Source organism: Ambystoma mexicanum, chromosome 10, assembly GCF_040938575.1.
Source record: "Ambystoma mexicanum isolate Mex_15411 chromosome 10, UKY_AmexF1_1, whole genome shotgun sequence".
NCBI lineage: Eukaryota > Metazoa > Chordata > Amphibia > Caudata > Ambystomatidae > Ambystoma > Ambystoma mexicanum.
Window position 1 is genome coordinate 417,407,118 of NC_090932.1, and position 18,741 is coordinate 417,425,858.

Below are 18,741 nucleotides of genomic sequence, written 5' to 3' on the forward strand. Positions count from 1 at the left end.
GGGCTACAGCCATGAGTTGTGGCCTGCGTAAAAATAAAAGGAGGACAGCAATATTTTTTTGATGTTTCCAAAGTGCTCTGGTCCCATAGGACGGAATGTCTCAAAAGTATGGAGGCAAGAGGACTATGTACCAGAATTAAGGTAGTCACTATGTTGAGTAAGTTTGTTAATCCAACACTGTGGCTCAGTGGATTAATGCATCCACTATAGGGATCTTTGTTTTACCTCCTCGTCACAGCTTAGAATCTTGAGCAGTCCACTGAGCCCTTCATCCAAGGTCAATAGAGTGCCATTGAGTTTGGTAACAAAACCTGTCTTATCCGTCTATAGCACCAATATATCTCTTTGGTTGAACGTGCACTCTATGAACACACCTGTTATGTTCTACTATCTTGAGAACCAATAGGTATGCTGCATGTGCTATGACAGACACACACTGTTCGTATATTCATCATCATTTAGGTGGTCCTTCTTGCGCGTCCTCCTCTGAAGCATCTGGGAGAGTTCAAATAGTTCAAGAAAAGACAAGTGACCCTCTTTTTGTCTGAGCACTAAATCGAGTGGCTCCTTCTGGGAGTGGGGTAGTTACTCCAGCCCTGAGAAGGACCTTTTGTGGTCCTTTCTACCAGGGACAGGTTTGGGGTTCCCTGCACCAAGGGTAATGCCAGGAATTTTCCAGAGGCTTCCCTGGCTGAAGCTGGTTGCCACTTGCAAGGCTTCCTGTCGCAGGGCTAAATAGCGAAAGGTTGTCCACTACCAAGTCTGTAAGGGCTCAAACTGAGCATTGTTCCCATGGCTAGAGGCCTGTTGCTAGTACCGATGTAGGGGGGGGTTATCTCATTCCATTATGGATGGGGTCCACCTCAATTGCATGCCAAATTCCATGTTCAGACCCTATTTAAGATGCATGCAAGGTAATACATGTTTGCCTCCTCAAAATGGCAGATTGTGGTAAAGACTAATTTGTACAGAACAGGAAAGCTATAGATTTGTGTTTTAAAAACTAGCCCCAACATTGAGTAAACCAACTCACTGGTTTCAATTCATAAATTAACATTTTGCACCACCATATACAAATATTGACAAAAACATATAAGAAAGTTGTATTTTCTTTTTTCATTCGACTAAATCCATACATATCTCTCATTTAAACATATTCATTGCAACTAACTAGACTACCATATCATATCCACTTTGCTACGTGCTACTCTTCTCTTGGGTTAATCAATGTCCACAAATAGTGGATCTTTCTGTCGACATGTGTTTCAAGCGGTGCTCGCTGGCAAAATATTCATGCCGAATCCTGCTTCCGCCGTCATCAGGACAAAAGGTGGCCTCTGAATGAACGCCTTCTAAAAATCCTGTGTTCAGAAATGTCTACAAAAAAGACATTACAACCCATTAAAAGATCTGTCTGCACAAAATTATTTCAAACATGACTTCATCATATGGTATAAATTCAAAAACATATTAATTGTAGTGCAGTGGCGCATACCTTGTGGTTGCTGGCATGCGCTACTTCATTTAATTCTAGCCAGTGTTGGTTTGTACTGGATAATAGTTTTCTCAAAGCCTCTATGAATAAAGGATAGAGGGGGTGGGGAGGAGTGAGAGATCAAGCCCCAAAGGAGAACAAATGTGTTTACACCCAAACCGTACCCAATGGGTAGTATTATGCTCACTTATCTATCTTATTTGATTTCTTGGTCTGCTGGGAGGGAAAGCACAAAACAGTACATCGACCGTTCGATGGATAAAAGAAAGATGTTATCAGAATTGCGACAATTCAATAGAACAACATTTCAAAACATATAATAGATCAATAAGTCAAGTTCTAGGCCTTACAATTCGTATTTTTGCGCATTATAAAAAAATTCAATAATAGTTTGCACCAGTCTATCAGTAAAAGGTTTCAAATCCCTAGCAGTAGCTGACTCTTCAATTGGCAATTTGGTGCACACTTTAAGCAAATGCATCTGTCGGCAACGCCGCTTTCAACAACTGATTCAAATCAACACAACTGGAGGTTGTGGGGGCATAAGTCTATGATGGCCTGGACTCCTCCTGAAACTTAACAGGATCTTCTTGTATGTTTTATATAATTATATATTAAACAAATCAGTAGCGCTCCATGGGGAAAGTACCGTAACTAGTGTATTGTCTCCTCCCGGGCATTGTCTATGCTGGAATGCACCAGTACTGGTATTGGATGTCAAATTCGGGAACCCCTTCAAACATGACAGAGGATGGCAAAACAAGTTAGGAGCCCTGAACTGCTATTTCAGGGGTAAACGGCCTGATCATAGGATTTATTGGGGTAGACTGATAAGTTGGAGGTTGCATAGAGTCTGGGATAGCCGTTTGTGTGGCAGGTGTATCATTTAAAATGGCTGGGTTGTAACTGTCCTAAATATCTTCAGGACTTTCCTTTAGTGCGGGCTATCCTTGGATTAAATGATAGATTTGTTTGTACCTGGCTTTTATGAACCCGTACCTGTTCAGTTTTCAGGGATTTTACTTGCGACTGGAGCTTTTCTTGATTCTTTCGATGCCCGGGTCCTGGATTCAATCTACCTCTTAGTAGCTTTGGTATACCAATCTAGATAACTGTCCCATTGGTGTTGGTGTACACGTCTTTTCTAATGCATTACGTAACTCTTTATTCTGTCGAAGTCAAAAGTGCCTTCCTGGGGGAAGTGTCTAGGTGACTCACTCTGTGCATATTCGTGCCATTTCTCCAGGCACTTTTTTTTTTTGGGGGGGGGATGAAGAGTGAGTAAACACAAAGGTTGCTGGACTTCCTTTAGGAGGAGGTGGCACTAAATCTAAATTGCCCTGAACCCATTCTCGCTGGGATGAGACCAGGTATGGCTTATTACGGATCCAGATCCGTTCCTAACCACGTCTGCATTGGGACCCTTATTGAGTCCCATGGCTGGCGGCATGGGTACGGCTCATCAACTGACCACTCTTGCACGTCTATCTGGAGGCTCCAGTATCTAACACCCAGCCTCCATTCCTTCCCTGTTGCTGAAATTTCAGAAACACCTGCAGGTGTTTCACAGATTCAGATGACTGCAGGTTCACAGCCTATATGCCCCATTATGCTACCCACAATGCAGATCGATGTCCAGCTTGTTCAGAGAAATTGGTAGGCAAAGGTCAAAGACAACATGCACAATCAGTAGAAAAAAACAGGGTCACAACTGAGTTGCACATTTAGGATTTCAAGTATCAAGGTACGTGTTTGAACAAGTCAAAACAATCTTGGTTTTCTCATCCAAAATAATTTCTTTCACACTCATACGGAACACATTTGTCCTAATTCCTAATCGATGCTACACTACCCGGACCAGCACTGCGGTCTCATGTTCTCTTAAATCAGTCGGGAGCATTGATGGGCTTCTTTTAAACTGCAGTGGTCAGCCGCTTTTAAGTTTACTTATTCAGATAAACCGAACTATAGGCAGGGCACTTTCCCTCCTGTCGCCTTGGAAAAACACAACCGATTTCAGAGCCACGTTTATCCCAGTCCGTTTCAGACAAAATACAAGACATGACAATACACTGACACAATTACCTGTGTTCAATAACCCATGATTTTCAGTTGGCTCCTTGTTATGCACCTGCTTTATCCGCCCTCCTCGAGCCTCTGGGTTCTCTGGCCAGCTCTCGCCTCTAACAAACTCTTCTCTCGTTGGCCTACAGGGATCACCGGGAAATGCACCCGACGGTCCCTGGAAATGGCTGTAGAGCAGCAGGGAATCTGACGTTGAAGGCATCAGGTTTGTGTTGGAAAGAATTACCACTCATGATTCCGGTAGATTGGTGAAACTGCAGCACGATACTTCAGTGCAAGTGAGAACCCAATCCTGCCGTACACCATTGTTAAACCCCAAAGGAACACATGCATTTCAGTGGATGGGGTGGTCCAGAAAAGGCAAGGAATCCTAGTGAAACAATGTTGCTGGCTGGGAACAAAGCCCCACTATCCCAACCTTTTATGGCAGCTATGTTCTTTCATGTTGGTGTTATCAGGAAGGACAGCATATCGTAATACAATTGGTGAAGGTGAAAATACTCTGTAAAGATTCACACACGCTCTGAGGCAGGCGAGAATACTTTTAATACGATCACTTCTGTATGCTAACGCTGCTTTTCGTAGGAAAGCGATAGCCTAAAACACCCTTACATATGCCAAAAAGGAAACTTATCACCCACTAAGAAAAGGCATGCACAGAGTCTACAGCCTCACCTCGCACAAGCAAGAAACAGTTGTTTAAACATGGCACTTTGCACTACCTGCTCAATATTCTAATGCAGTAGTATGCAAGACGAGTACATAACATTTTAAATTCCAAAACATTACCTCACATTCCCATGGTGCATACTGTCCCAAGGTCCTGTCTCTGGTCCTTTCTTGTCCTGCAGGAACAAATTTGCAAGGAATTCTGGCTCAACCGCTTCCTCTGTCCACTCTGTTCAGTCTTCTGCCTCTAGAAGAGGGCTTGGGCCCTTATGAACAAGTGAAATTTCCATTAGATGTTCCTTGGGTTTCTTGTGGTAAATTCTGGCCAGGTGCTCAGTTTCCCCCATGAATAAAACCTCACAACCTCTGGCTGGGGTGGAGGTCTGTATTTTCGCCAGGCTATTGGAATAGGAGTCCTTGTTTTCATCTTGGTCTTGTCGGAATTTTAGTTTTGAGCCTACTTATGGTTTAGCTCACCTTCCTCGCACTAACGATTTAGTATAAAGAGTTTCTTGAATCCCCCACTTGATTTTCTGGTGTAAATGGCTGTTTTGTAGGCACTAGCTGTTTGTATGGCCTCTTCAAAAGTGGGTTCATGTAGCTACCAGATAACCTTCTGTCTATAATGGAACATGGCATTTTATGAATTGTTCAAGTACCAGCATCTTCATCATTCTTTCATAGTTTTTATCTGCCAATAACATATTGAGTAAATCCCTTGCTCTATAGGACAGTTATATGGGTGTTTCTCTTTGATACACCCATAGGTGGTAAAGCTGAAATCAGTAATGGTCCCTGTTTGGCCTAATATCTAAGAGTCCCTTCTTTACCTCTTTATAAGGAGTCCTCCCATTGGATTGAGAGCTTGAAATGCTTGTTTATCTAACGCAGTTAGCAGTGAGGTGCCACCCTGCTGCTTCGGAAACCCTCTTGTAAGTTCATGAAAGAAGCTGCATGATCTTTGGCAATGACACTTTTTTTAGGATCTTTGGGGTTACTGCAGGTTGCTCTTGTCTCTCAGTAATCGCGCCCTGTAACAGTTATTGCTTCTGGATGTTGACTGATTGACAGTTGGCTACCCGCCATGGCTCTGAAAAGGCACTGCATAGGGTGTTACTTGATTCTCGGAGAACAAGGGTCTTTTCAGGACTTGAAGGGACCATTACCTCCTTTATCGTTTGAGCTGGAAGTGCTCGTCCACTGCTGTAAAGCAGAGCTAGCCGGGTGTTCCAGTAGCCCGCTTCCACTTTTTTGGGTCCATCTCCACTGGCTGGTTCTCTCTTGGATGTTTAACAAGGGTGGGGTAATGGCTCCCTTCCCCAAGCTTACTCTAACAGTTCGACAGCTCTTGTGTACTCTCCTGGCAGTGACTGCCTAATTTAGTTGGCAGAGGGGGTGGGGGGAGAAATGTCTCCCTTCCCCAGATCTTGTTTAGGTTGGCTTACAACAGTTCAGCCGGCATCCCTCTCTTTCCAGGATTCGCTTTGGGTCCCAGACCCATTCACAATGGTTTTTCAGACCCGAGACCCAAACCCCTTTGGTCCTGGACCCCTTTACATTGGCTTCTTTCAAGACCCTGAGGACCCGAGTAGCCTCCATACCTTCTCTCGGGCCCCTGGTTGTCTGTCTCTTTCTCAGGTCTCTTTATGCCTGCCGATGGCTCTCCTTCGCTCTCCTCTGTTTTTGTGCTGTTATGTGTCTCTGCTCCACTTCGGTGGATCCGCGCAGTGCGTACTTGCTCTGCCTCGCTGTTGGACACATTCTTGTGCTGGGGCAGACGGCCATATCCGGTTCCAGCACTTCTGCCGTCGGTGGAGCAGGTAAGGACGCTTGGACGTATCTCGCCTCATCCCGGTCCACTGCTAGAGGCTCCACTTGCCCTGACAGGGGACAGGACCTCTGCTTGTGGTACCTCCGAGGAGGGACTGACAGCAATGTTAGTCCCTCTTCCATCTCTAAGCTGCTTGAGGTTTGATCACTAGAATGTGCCACGCAGAGTGTTGGATGGTGGCTCTGTGCCTCTTCCTCGTCACAGTAGTTTGGCCTGGAGATCCAACATAGTCAGCCCTGCTCTTACTTGTCCCGGTACTACAGGTATAGAATGGTTGACATAAATCCATGGAGAGGCTGTCAGGATTAGAGGAAGGTAAGGAGGAAGGTGTGAAAGAGGCGGATACGTGGTGGGAATACCACGTTGACCCATGATGTCCTCCCTGTATCCCAGTGGGGGAATTCCCCTCCCCACGCCCCCCCCGCCCCCCGAGATCCCCTGCTGAGTGCACACTCAGGGGTCTATCGGGAAGCTGCCTCACCTCCCTGACCTCATGGAAAGGGTCTCCCCCCTATCCCTCAGGGGAGAAGGGACGACACCACAGGATTAATTGCACAGGCGAGTGGGGGATGTGCTGTTAGACACTCAACATGCCATGGTTGTCTTCCTCTCGCCCCCCCCCGTCTTTCCTTTTGCCCCCTCTTTATGCTCTCCTCTCCACTATTTCCTATTCTCCCAACTCCTACCACCTTAACTCCTACTGCCTGCATCTCTCCTCTGTCCCTCTGATGTCTGTCTCCTACTACGTTCTCCATCCTTGAATGTTATTACTCCTGCCTATGTTCTAACACTCCCTCTTCCACATTACTACTACAACCCCGCCCCACCTTCTTCTCAGACACTCCTCTTTCGCTCTGATTCACTTCATACACTCCATTAACCAACCACACCCGCTAGTCTCGGCTCACACGCACACTCTCAATACAATACAGTACTACTTGCATCCACTAACCAGTACCTCACTTGCTCTACAATTTGCCTCCACTTTCTTCTCCACTTTCTTCTCCACTAAACTTCCTCCTGCTGAACTCTTGGACTGCCACCTCTCCACTCCCCCACGGACCACGCCCCCTGGATCTCATTGAACAACCAAAAACCTTGTTTTCTGTCTTTTTTTTTGTTGTAAACATTGTTTTATTTTAAAAAAAATATATATTCCATGCATCTTGTTCATCTGGTCCTATCTTCACATCTACAGCACATTTGAAAGAGCAGGGTAAGCCCAGACACTTTTCTCCATGTGGCACTGCTCTTGTGGCCACACTGCAGTGTCACAGTTCGTGTTAGCGGACCTTGCCCGGTTACCCTAAAGGTAAGTACACTTCTGGTGGTTTGTGGCTTTGTTATACATCCCTAGTGGTCTAGTGTGTCCACAGGGGTTTTGGCAGCTTCTGAGCTAGCCACGTGGGAGCTCTGGCTCTTCGTTTGGTTGTTAACTCTCTTGCAGCATCTTTGGCGCACAAGCGCTTGGGGCTTAAGGTAGGTGCCTAGGCGCTCTGATTCTTTACGTTTTCTCTCTCTCACCATGTGGGGTTGATTGATTGCGTGGGATGCTGATGTGTAACTGTCCTGACGATGGACTCTTCTCATGATTGTGGTTTCTCTCGCATTTCTCGAAAAGGAGGGAAGAACTTTGACAGCATTGCTTTTATGGTATTGAGTGTTACAAATTAGTAATGCACATGTATAAACATGCACTTGGGGAGAGGGCAGGAGTTTGGGCCCTCTGAACTACCACCATCCCCCTGTGGGGTAGGACAGGCTCTGGAGTCTTCCCTGTACGGCCTCCGACCCCAGGCTAACAGGGTTCCTGTCCCCTCAGATTATTGACTTTGTCAAAATTGCCTTCTCGCACACAGATTGTAATATTGCTGGAGTTACTGTTCCATGTCGCCAAATCCATGCTATTACCGTAAGTGAGAGCCGACACCGGAAGGGAAAATAATTTAGATAATGGTTTTATTGGACACTGTTATTTATTAGACCTTATTATCCTGCAGCTTATCCTTATTTGTGCCAAAGAATACCCTCTACCATTGATGTCTGTAATTTTAAACTGGATTCAGGTAGATGAATCATTTACGAAAACGAATATAAGGAGAAAATCCGTCATTCTGTGAGAATTTGAGATGTAGATGAATAAAGGTGTTTTCCATACCAAGTTTGCCTTGCAGACAATTTATTAATGAGGTCCTGTGGGAATTCCTTGAAGTATTAGTAGTTGACTAATTAGATGATAGCCTAAACTTTTCCCAAGATATTGAACTGCATCAAACGCAGCACTGTTTCAAACAAATTGATAAACTGCTTTATGCGTAGCTGCCGGGCTGTATCCATCCACATATCATGCTCTACCAAACAAAGATTTAAAAGTTTAGATGGTACAATGTTGTCATAGCACATAAGGTAGCAGACTGTTACTTAAATGTTGGGAAGTTGGCACTAAGGCCATAGTTCATTCTCTCACACCTGGGTAATGTGGGCTTCTCAAGGTTTTATTTACTATTGATCAAAGTAGCAATATTTAATTTTTGCAATTTTATCTAACAGCACAAATGTGGACACCTTGGTAGAAGACATTAGAAAAGCTGAACCCCTTGTTACTGCTTCCCGCACGCAACAAGTTAAGCATTTGATTCTACGATTGCAGGAGAAACTTGGGCAGCACGACAGTCACAAGTTTTATCTGTTTAAGGTAAGGAGTTAGGTTCTGTACACACTTTCCTAAAATGCTTTGATTCACCCTTAACGGTTTCCCTAATTGGTTCACAGGACTGTTTATATATTTTAATTAAATTTGGTTGAACATTCCACAAGTACATTCTTACAATGTGGTCTTGTTTAAACTTTGTTTGCTGCACATTTAATTTATCATTTCTTTAAAATTCTGATAGCTGCTTTCTTTTAAATTAGGTTTGTCAAATACAGAAGAATGTCAATTTTTCACATTCTCTACCGTCATAGTGGCTGTCAGTAATTATTGATCATAGTTCAAAGGTGTAGTAGGTGTACTGTGTGTGGTAGTGCGTGCCTTTTCAGAGAGCATGACCTGGGCAGAGGTGTGTACAGTTCTGTGCCAGCTCTGCAAAAATAAAGGGTAACAGGGCAAGAAAATGACTATTTGCCATTGTGCACAACTGCAATGCATGTAGACATTTTCTAAATAACAGCGCCATCCACCTCCTCACTTCTCTTATTTGCCCCCTGAATCCACCCCATGCTACTCTTTAATGTTTAGAAAAAAATGTGTGCAAACATGTTTATACATGCAGGCTGTTCATCACTATGATGTAGAGCTTTGCAGAGAAACAACCATCTTTGGGCAACCATCACTGCTGGCCCATCTTCTAGCTCCCACATCTCTTCTCATTCCATCCCTGTGAGCAAGCACACTCCTCACTCTCTCCATCATCCAACCTTTGCATCATCCTCTGGTATCTGCTCTTTTGTCCTCCCTTTCCCTACCAATTGAACGCTCTAACCCTGACGACAATGTATTTGCAATCAAGTCTGCCCTCAGAATCCATCTTTGACACTTGGAAAAGTCCTCTCACCTTTTATTCCAGGGCAACACAACGTGACTGCAGACTCACTCAGACACAGACACCGGCCAGCTATGAGTGGGAACTGAAAATGCAAGTCCCCTCCAATATCTTTCACTAATGGGGCACTCCAGAAGTGGACCTTTTTGCGACTGCCACAAACAGGAACCTTCCTCTTTATGCATCCAGGAACTGTCTTGGGGCCTCTTCTCTATGGGATGCTCTCGAGATCCTGTGGCACAACATCAAGGCATATGCCTTCCCGCCTCTTGCTCTGAATGCATCGACTTGCACTCTCCTGTTCATAGCTTTTTGGTGGGCAGCCAGATTCTGGTTTTCGGAACTTCAGCATCTGTCGATTCGTCCTCTGATCAGACTGCTGTTGATTCCCAACCTGCTTCATCAGTGCGATCCCTCCCCACAATCATTCATCTTGGCGGCCTGGTGCCTGAATTCCAATCCCTAGCGCAGTTTAATCTGTCTGAAGACAATATGCGCATTACCCAAGCAGCCAGGAAGCCTTCTACGAGGTCTCAGTGTATGAGCAAGTGGCTCCGGTTTTGTCACTGGTGTTTAGCTAGGCAATTAGACCCAGACATGCTATGATTGACACTGTCCTTTCATTCATTTCTCATCTGGCTGCTTCGGGCATTCATGTCCTATCCTGTAGGACTTACTTGTCGGCTATTGCCGCCTATCTGCCCACTGATGCCTGCTCCTTTTCTTTGACAAACCCAGTCATTAAGAGGCATTTCGCAGGTTTGTTACATCTTTTTCCACCTGTACGCAATCCTCACCCAAAGTGGGATTTAAATGTGGTTTTGACCGCCTTGAACCATAAGCCATTTGAGCCTATGGCTACGACAGATCTGAAGTACCTGTCTTGGAAGGTTGCCTTTTTGATTGGAGTGACTTCTGCAAGGCGTGTAAGCCTTGTCCGTGGAACACACGTTCCTTACCTTTTCATAAGGATAAGGTTGTGCTCCGCACTCATCATTCTTTCCTTCCTAAAGTAGTAACAGATTTTAATTTGAATCAATCTATATCATTACCTGTCTTTTTTTGCCGAACCCGGCCCAGATACCGAGAGAGTATTACACAATCTAGATGTCCGACGAGCTCTTGTTCTATCTGGACAGAACTAACTCGGGGGCTCCTCCCAACTCTTTGATATATCCGGAGACCCGAAAGGGAAACCCGCTTCAAAAGCTACTATATCTTGATGGATTGCCTCCTGTATCTCGGAGGCCTATACCATTCCGGGCCTTCAACCTCCGAAGGGCATTCATGCCCATCTTGCACATGGCAAAGCGGCTGCTGTTGCCTTCCAAAAATATGTTCCCTGGGAGACCATTGCCAAGACTTCTACGTGGGCCTCCCCATCAGCTTTTTGTAAGAATTTCTGCTTGGACCTGAGCTCCATTCGGTCAGGCTGTTCTTAAAAACCTCTTTCAGTAATGAGTTTCCATCCACCCATATTACCTGTGAGGAGTGCTTTGGAATCTCCCACAAGTATGGAGGAAAGGGGACGGGACGTAGGAGTATAACAAAGTTACACACCATAGTGACTATCTTACTCCTAGTCCATAGTCCCCTTTCCTCCATATGCCCGCCGCCATCCCCTCTAATAAGTATCCTCTATTATTGCTTAAATGGTCACAGACCTGGCGATAGAAAAGGACAGAAGGGTGATGCGTGGGGCGGAGCTCAGGAGGGCGGGTTACGGCCACATGCTGCAACCCACGTAAAAAGAGAAGGACCAACATTGTCAATTTTTTATGCTTTTTGCAAAAAGTGCTCCGGTCCCGCCCCGAAGGACGGAATGTCCCACAAGTATGGAGGAAGGGGCACTATGGACTAGGAGTAAGATAGTCACTACGGTGAGTAACTTTGTTAAAATCACACACAGTAACGCATGCAGACCCACGCAAGCTTCAGAGACCTTTGAGGACTGGCAGATGGGAACAAATTTCAACAAAAACAGGGTTCTATTAATGTGGAGACTGCTTACTGATGTATTCCGATTTGAAAAAGTTGAAAGTGTGCTTTGTCTTATTTGCTGCCAGATTGTTTGATAGAGGACACCTGCAGCAGGCTTTTTTAACAGATGTCATCACATCTTCATGCTTCCGTTATAATGGCAAATAAAAGCTTTGACATGACATCTTTTGTCTCATTGATTTTCTGCCTGGAGTTTCTGGTTTGTTTTCTCTGTGCTCTGGTTAAGATTTCTAACCCTTCTCACGTTGAACCTTCTTTAATGTAGCTGCCTGCTAGTGTTCCAACCTCCCGTCCTGCATGTTCCTCGTTTTCCAACTCCCTTGCCTCACGTTGCCATGGAGTTTGTGTTTCCTTACTGCTGTTCTTGTTGCTCTCCTTCAGAAACAATGCCTAACGAAAGAAACACTTCAATTAGAACGACATCCTGTATCACTGGGTCACCCATTCAAATTCATATTCACCCTGGGAAATGTTACAGATTTCCCACTTTGAAGGTGATATTTAAACTTCTGAACGTCCACTTGAGGCCCCTCGGCCAGAGGAGAAAGCAGGGTGATCTTCCAGATTAAATCCTAACAAGAATGAACATGACCTGCCTTTGGGTAGGGCAGCTGCAAGCAGGAAACGGATGCCCTTCAGTTAACAATCTTAAGGCAGTGCAGACTAACACAGATTCCTATGCTCCAGTTCTGTTCTGTCAAGTGTTCTTTTGGGTTTTGATTCACAGGATGCTTACCTATTGTACCCCATAAAAGACCATGCAGATTGCCCCTATTTTGGTCTTCCATATGTGCTTTTCAGGAGCATTTGCTCCAAGTTCGTTCACTGTTGGTGGATAGTTTTGTGTTCTCAAATGTGTTTTGCAGTTACTCTATTAAGTAAAAGGGAAGTCGGGGGCTTCCCCCAAAGGTACAGATACAGTGCACCAATGGGATCAAACACTATCTGACAAAAAGACCTCTTTAACACAGTGTTTAGCTTGATCAAATCCATAGATGTTGCAAACCAACCCAGCACAAATTAGTAGATACATCCTTTTAAGAAACCTTTCACTAGTGATTAGGTTGACAGTTCTTCCATAGTATGGGTTTGTAGATTTGAAACAAATCCCCTTGAATGCACTGAGATTAATCTCCCGGATAAGAGGAAGAGTATCCTTGAGAAACTGGAGAAATCGGCAGAACGGCATGCTGACATACAATGCTACTTCAGGAGGCCCTTTTGTTTACAAAAAGAAATGCACAGGGTCCAATATAATTGCATTATTTCTTTGCCTCCTCTTGGGAAAAAGTGGGGGCTTTAAGAGAAACTGCTGAGCACCAGCATAGTCGGAAAGTCAATATCGTTTAACTATTTTATTTGATTTATCTGTCCAATGATGGACACGAGAAATGTAATTGGGGCCTGTTGCAAAGTATTGCTGAATATCAGGAGGGTGACCTAATGCTGGAAGGGGAATATAAAGTAGTACATACCCGACATAGACTAGTCACGTCAGTCCTATTACTCGGTACGCTACGTTTTGGCCTAAGCATTTTGACGCCGGCTGTTTTGGCGCACCACTCTGGCCGCAGATCCCCCATTCAGCATGGCTGGTTATTTGGCGTGAGGATCATTTGGACGTGGTTGACTCTGCATCTGCATCTAAACGTCCTCTCCCAAATAACTCACAATTTGGTATGGATTATGTCTTGCAAATGTCCCACATTCACAGGTACTGTGCTGCACACAGCCTGTGACCATGTGACATTTGCAGGGAATAATTCACCGCTCACGCTGCTGTTTTCAAAATATGCTGCAAGGTCAGTTGCTAAATAATATTTAGCAGCTGGACCTAAATGCCGTTCTCTAGAACAAGTAAAACATATTTTAGGTTGGCATAAGAGGATATATTTGCTGTGATTTAGCCCTCCACTCTGGAATTATGATAAAATTGGAATGAAATGTCTTACCCTTTAAAGCTCCTAAAAATCAGAATCTCAAGTCAATTCTGAATTTAGAGACATCCTTCATGTGCAAATTAACAAAATAAGCAAATGTATTCATATATTATAAAATGATTATATGCATTTGACTGGAGACTCTATGCAGACTTCAAGAATTTTCAGTTTTTTAATCTGAATGAGAGTTCTGAAATTAGAGTTTGTTAGGGAGATTATTTCATTTCTGTGCCAATTCCCTTGAACCTTCGAGACCCCCATCTCTTTTGCTGGACTTGGGACTTTTTAATTCTGAGTGAATTTCTCATTCTCTCATGTGATTTTCCCTGATTTGGATTTTATGTTTTTACTGTTTTTGGAGTCTGACAAACTCCATAGGCAGCACCCTCAGTGCAGTGTCACTGAAGTCCTTTGGATTTCTCTAAAGGTTTAAATACCTTTTCTTGGTTGAACTACAGTTCCTAAGAATAGTAAGATGACATTTATCTTCCTTGCATTTTCTCTTTGTAGATCCAGCACACACCTCTTATGTGGAGTGCTGGGGGGGTGGGAGGAGGATACTTAGTAGCCCCTTATCCTTTCTTATGTAACATTTTCTGTTACCCTCACTAATTTAAATGGCTGGTGGCAGTGGTTTACTTTTGACAGTCTAGGCTGTGCATGAATGGGAAAACTTGCTTAAAAGGTGAGGGTTTTGGAACTAGAGGTAGAGTCGACCACTGGAAGAAACCTGAGACGAAGAAACCGTGAAGAGAACCCCGCTGCAACCTCCTGGACCTTGAATTGCCCAGTGAATCCCTGCTGCTGTCCTGACCTGCTTTTTGACCATGACAGAGAACCTCCGACGGAACGAACTCTCACCTTGGGTTAGTGGGACCAACTAACCCAAAGACAAACTCCACTCTGGTACAATCCCTGACTTGCTGTGCCTCTCAGTTGCTGCAGAAGCCCAATGCAATGGGTCGCATGTCCTTAACTGAGTGCCACATCTGCCGTGGAACGAATCCGCCCAAAAGCTCCAGGAGCCTCCTAAGGACACTCAAGAAGCAGGAAGTCCCGATCCAGAGTACCCTCACCAGAGACCAGGACTAAGAGAGTAAGGAAACTCTAACCGGAGGTAACCGTTCTGCACCAATGCTGTTCGCAAAACGCTAATACCGCAAAGTATCGCTGAATCAAAGAGAGCCCCTAGCTGCTGACTACTATCCGAGTACTGCCACATTAGCCCTCCAGACGTCCTCCCTCTTTTCCCCACGACTGAGGTTAAGGAACCAGGGTCTGCATAGCTGTAGCAAGACGACATTCAGTTGGACCACTTTTCTTTAAACTAAAGGTACTGTTTGGGCTTGGGGTACTTAACTTCTTGCCTTGAGGCGTGCTGTCTCACTTGAGACTTGCACTTGCTTAACTTTCTGAGTTGATTCCAACTCCCCTTTGCACAGGCTTAACATCTTATGTGTCTTCAGTGATTTCCTTTTCAAAAATCTGACTTTGTGAAAGACTTTAATCCAAGAAGTGCATCAGACTCTAGACTTTGTCCAATTGACTTTCGCTGTGCTGGCTCCCTAAAGGCATTCTTCTAAATCCATTGACTTTGACATTGCTTGTCCCACATAGGTTGTAGCTTGTTGAATATTGTTACTGCTGGGAATGGCTTGCCTAGACTTCATTGGAGGATTTGGTTGTCCTCACATTATAAGAAACTGTTCTAACCTTATATTCTTTTCCCTAACCTTTCCTTCATGAAACTCGCCATCTGAAAAGTATATCAGTGTGATATATCAATGTAAATACTATCCTGGTAATTGAAGTCACTTCAGGGTGTAGGAGAAGTGTATTATGCATATCCAAAGAGTATTCACCAGCTTGACTGACTCTGAAAATTGTTGCCAAAAGTTACTTGAACTGTTACAAAAATTGCCTTTTTAAAGAATGCTTATTTAAAACTGACGTTAAATAATTATTTATAACTGAAACCTTGAGTATAAGTGTTATTTGGTTATTTGTATTGATGGAATTCATTTGTACAGCTCTACAGCTCCCATTTACCCCTCATGAGATAGGCCTCAGTCACACTACCAACATGTGTAGTACAGACCTATACCAAAAGGTGGGTTACCTAATACCAAGCAGATAAGTATTGTGTAGTTTCACACAGTGTGACTGCACCAATTGTTACCTAACAGTTGATAACATATTTCATGATTTGTCACTTTAAAACACATTTTTTCTAATGCGGCACACCACTGTATAACCATTTTTATCAGCGGACTCCATCTTGTGAAACAAAGAATTTTAATAAACACCTTTTGAACGAAGCAGACACCATGGATTAGGGCTTATTGATCTGGCAGGTCATGGTGTTTTAAGGTCCTAGTCCTCTGTATTAAGAATACTCTTCAGACTCACCAGACCATGATCTTCTTGCCTTTTGAAATGCATACTGGATTCAGCTGAATGTGGGAGACTTGTAACTTGCAATTAGCTCTTTTCTTGGTATTTTAAAGGACTGCCTTTATCCTGGGTACACATAGCTGTGTTCAATAATATCTTTAGTGGCTTAGACAGTGATTGATAATGGAGTCTGTTTTACAGAAAGATAACAACACTTTTCGAGTTCATACAAAGTTGACCATTTTGAGGTAGCGTATAAAAGGGAAATGCGCTTTGTGTAATTTGTATGCATAATGACGCCCTAATAAAATGTAGATTTCTGAACGGATTGAATTAAATCTGAAAACTTGTAATCCACATTATGTCTCATCTCATTGTATAATACTGAAATGATTTGTATAACCATGTTCTTCGTGCAACTTGGCTTCATAAATACAAAAACTTTGTTGTAATTGTCATTTATATAGCACCCTTTTACCATTACTATAGTCTCAATGCGCTTGTGGTGGGAATGACCTCGGTGGTGACAGTACAGAGTACGGGAAATTATATTCGCGGTTTAGAATGCAAGTGTGTATATGGCCACGATTAGTGAGGTCATACTACGTGGCAAACTAAGAAAACCTACGTGAGATTGTGGTTGTTCAAGGTGAATGCCGAAGTATACTGTCTCTAAGGGATTGGATTGTGATTGGGTCTCTACAGTCAGGTGGACAACTTTATGCCCGCCCCTAGTGAAAGTCATCTTCAACAGTTATTAAGTACACAGCATATCATAGGCTCTTAAACTCTAAGGTCTTTGTTATATGGCCCTCTACAATTGGTTGGCATGCGTGTACCCTTCTGTAACATTTGATTCTCTAGCAGCACGTAAGCTGGTACCCCAGGTGCTGTTGGGTGGACTTGGCCGTACCTCCCCCCCCAATTTGCCCAACATCTCATCACTCATGCCTTCTAACATTCAGATTGTCTTTGAACTTGGCCTTGTATAAGCTTTTCTTCTCTGGGAATATAAGGGAGTGTGAGCATGTTCTTATCAACATTCACATCTGCAGGCCCACTTCTATTTCCATCCTGGACTCATGTGGCAGCAGACCGTGAATCGGCCCATATTATAGCATTTAATTGTCTTGAATAAGGAAACTTGGTACCCATGGTGGTCTCTCTTTGCAACTTAACAAGGAAGGCCTCGGCATCTCACATTCACTGTTAACTGATATCCAATTTTGGCTGCCAACAGCCTTTCTTTGGTCCATCTTTGAGCTTCGGCTTATTTCTTTGCTGCAACAGACACATAGCTATCAATCCTCCTTTCTCCACAGCTTGAGCTTGCTAAAATTGTGACATTGAATGTCCGGTCTCCCTCTCCTAATATATATATATATTAATATTAAAAACTTTGTTAAAGGGACGTTATGGTTTAAAGTAAAATCGAAAAACCCCAGATATTTGCCAGTTATGGTAAGCTAAACAACCATAACTCGCACCACCACCGTGCACTGCTGAGACTAACACCCAGGATATCAAAGAGGACATCACAACTGTCATTGATTACATCGCATGTGAAATCCATTTTGATGAAAAGTCCCTACAAGGAGATGTGTTTATATTGTTTGTAACAAGATGTCAGGGGTGATCGGGATACCTATCACGAACTACTTAATCTATTAAAGAATGTACTCATCTAATATCATTGTATTGGAGTGTTGTCGTTAATACAGAAACCTAATGCTATATAAACATGGGCAATGACTGCAGCATGCACCATAGAAGTACAATATTTATAGTCTTGTAATTTTGGATAGTACAATAATGAATGCTACCGTATCAGAGTTTTGAGTAATGTTAAACATGTAATAACTAGCTAACAATTCAAGACTTACAGCACTTGTGCTGTTACAAACAATACATATGAAGAACTACAATGCATACAAGTCAGAGGCACATACACGGAAACTAAAGTAAAGAAGAAAGAAACTGCATCATCAGAAAATGTTAATGACATTAAAGTTTATCTTCATGTATACAAATGAATTGTGTGTTTGAAGCCTACTCATTTCCCTATGTATGTGCACCATGAGCTAAGACCAAACCCTAAGGAAAGTACTTAAAGAACATATGACAAGGTTAACGTCTCGATATATAGCACCTTTTTCAATTTTATTATTCTGACTGCCAGTGAACAAAATCACCTGGCCTATATATGTCAATAAACAAAAACAAGTGGCCCAGATATGTGATGTCATCAATGACATTTGTGATGTCATCTTTGATGTCCTGGGTGTTAGTCTTAGCAGTTCACGGTGGTGGCGTGAGTTATTGTTATTTAGCTTACCATAACTGGCGAAATTCTGGGGTTTTTGATTTTACTTGAAACCATAACGTCCCTTTTTTAACAAGGTCTTTTCAGTGATCTTCATAGGTTTTTACCAGTTCATGCTATTTTCCTACAACTTACTAATATCATACTTACCCAATATAGCAATGTTTGTGTCCAATTTACAAAGTGTCACCTTAAAACTCTGCCATTTGCCACCTTCTGGAATATTTTTTAACACTTCATACACTTTTTGCAACTATTTCAACTATTTTTGCATCTGTAGATGTATACAAACATCTGTCTTCATAGCGGACCTTCTGGACAGTGCCACATGACCATACGCTGGCTCGTGGCATGATGACGTGTCCGAGAACCCGTCGGCACTTCACAATAAGATCTCTGCTTCGCGGACAGTTCAGAACTGCATATTCTAATGATCTAGGAACTTTCAACTTCAAAATTTC

General features: G+C 43.3%; 1 protein-coding gene across 1 annotated transcript in view; it reads left to right on the top strand.

Moving 5' to 3' along the window:
* Positions 1-18,741, top strand: part of DAW1 (dynein assembly factor with WD repeats 1) — a 328,433-nt gene that overhangs the window by 98,365 nt on the left and 211,327 nt on the right. Inside the window, exon 3 of the mRNA XM_069617981.1 lies at positions 8,631-8,775. Coding sequence (XP_069474082.1) covers positions 8,631-8,775 — 145 coding nt within the window. The remainder of the gene's footprint in view (positions 1-8,630; positions 8,776-18,741) is intronic.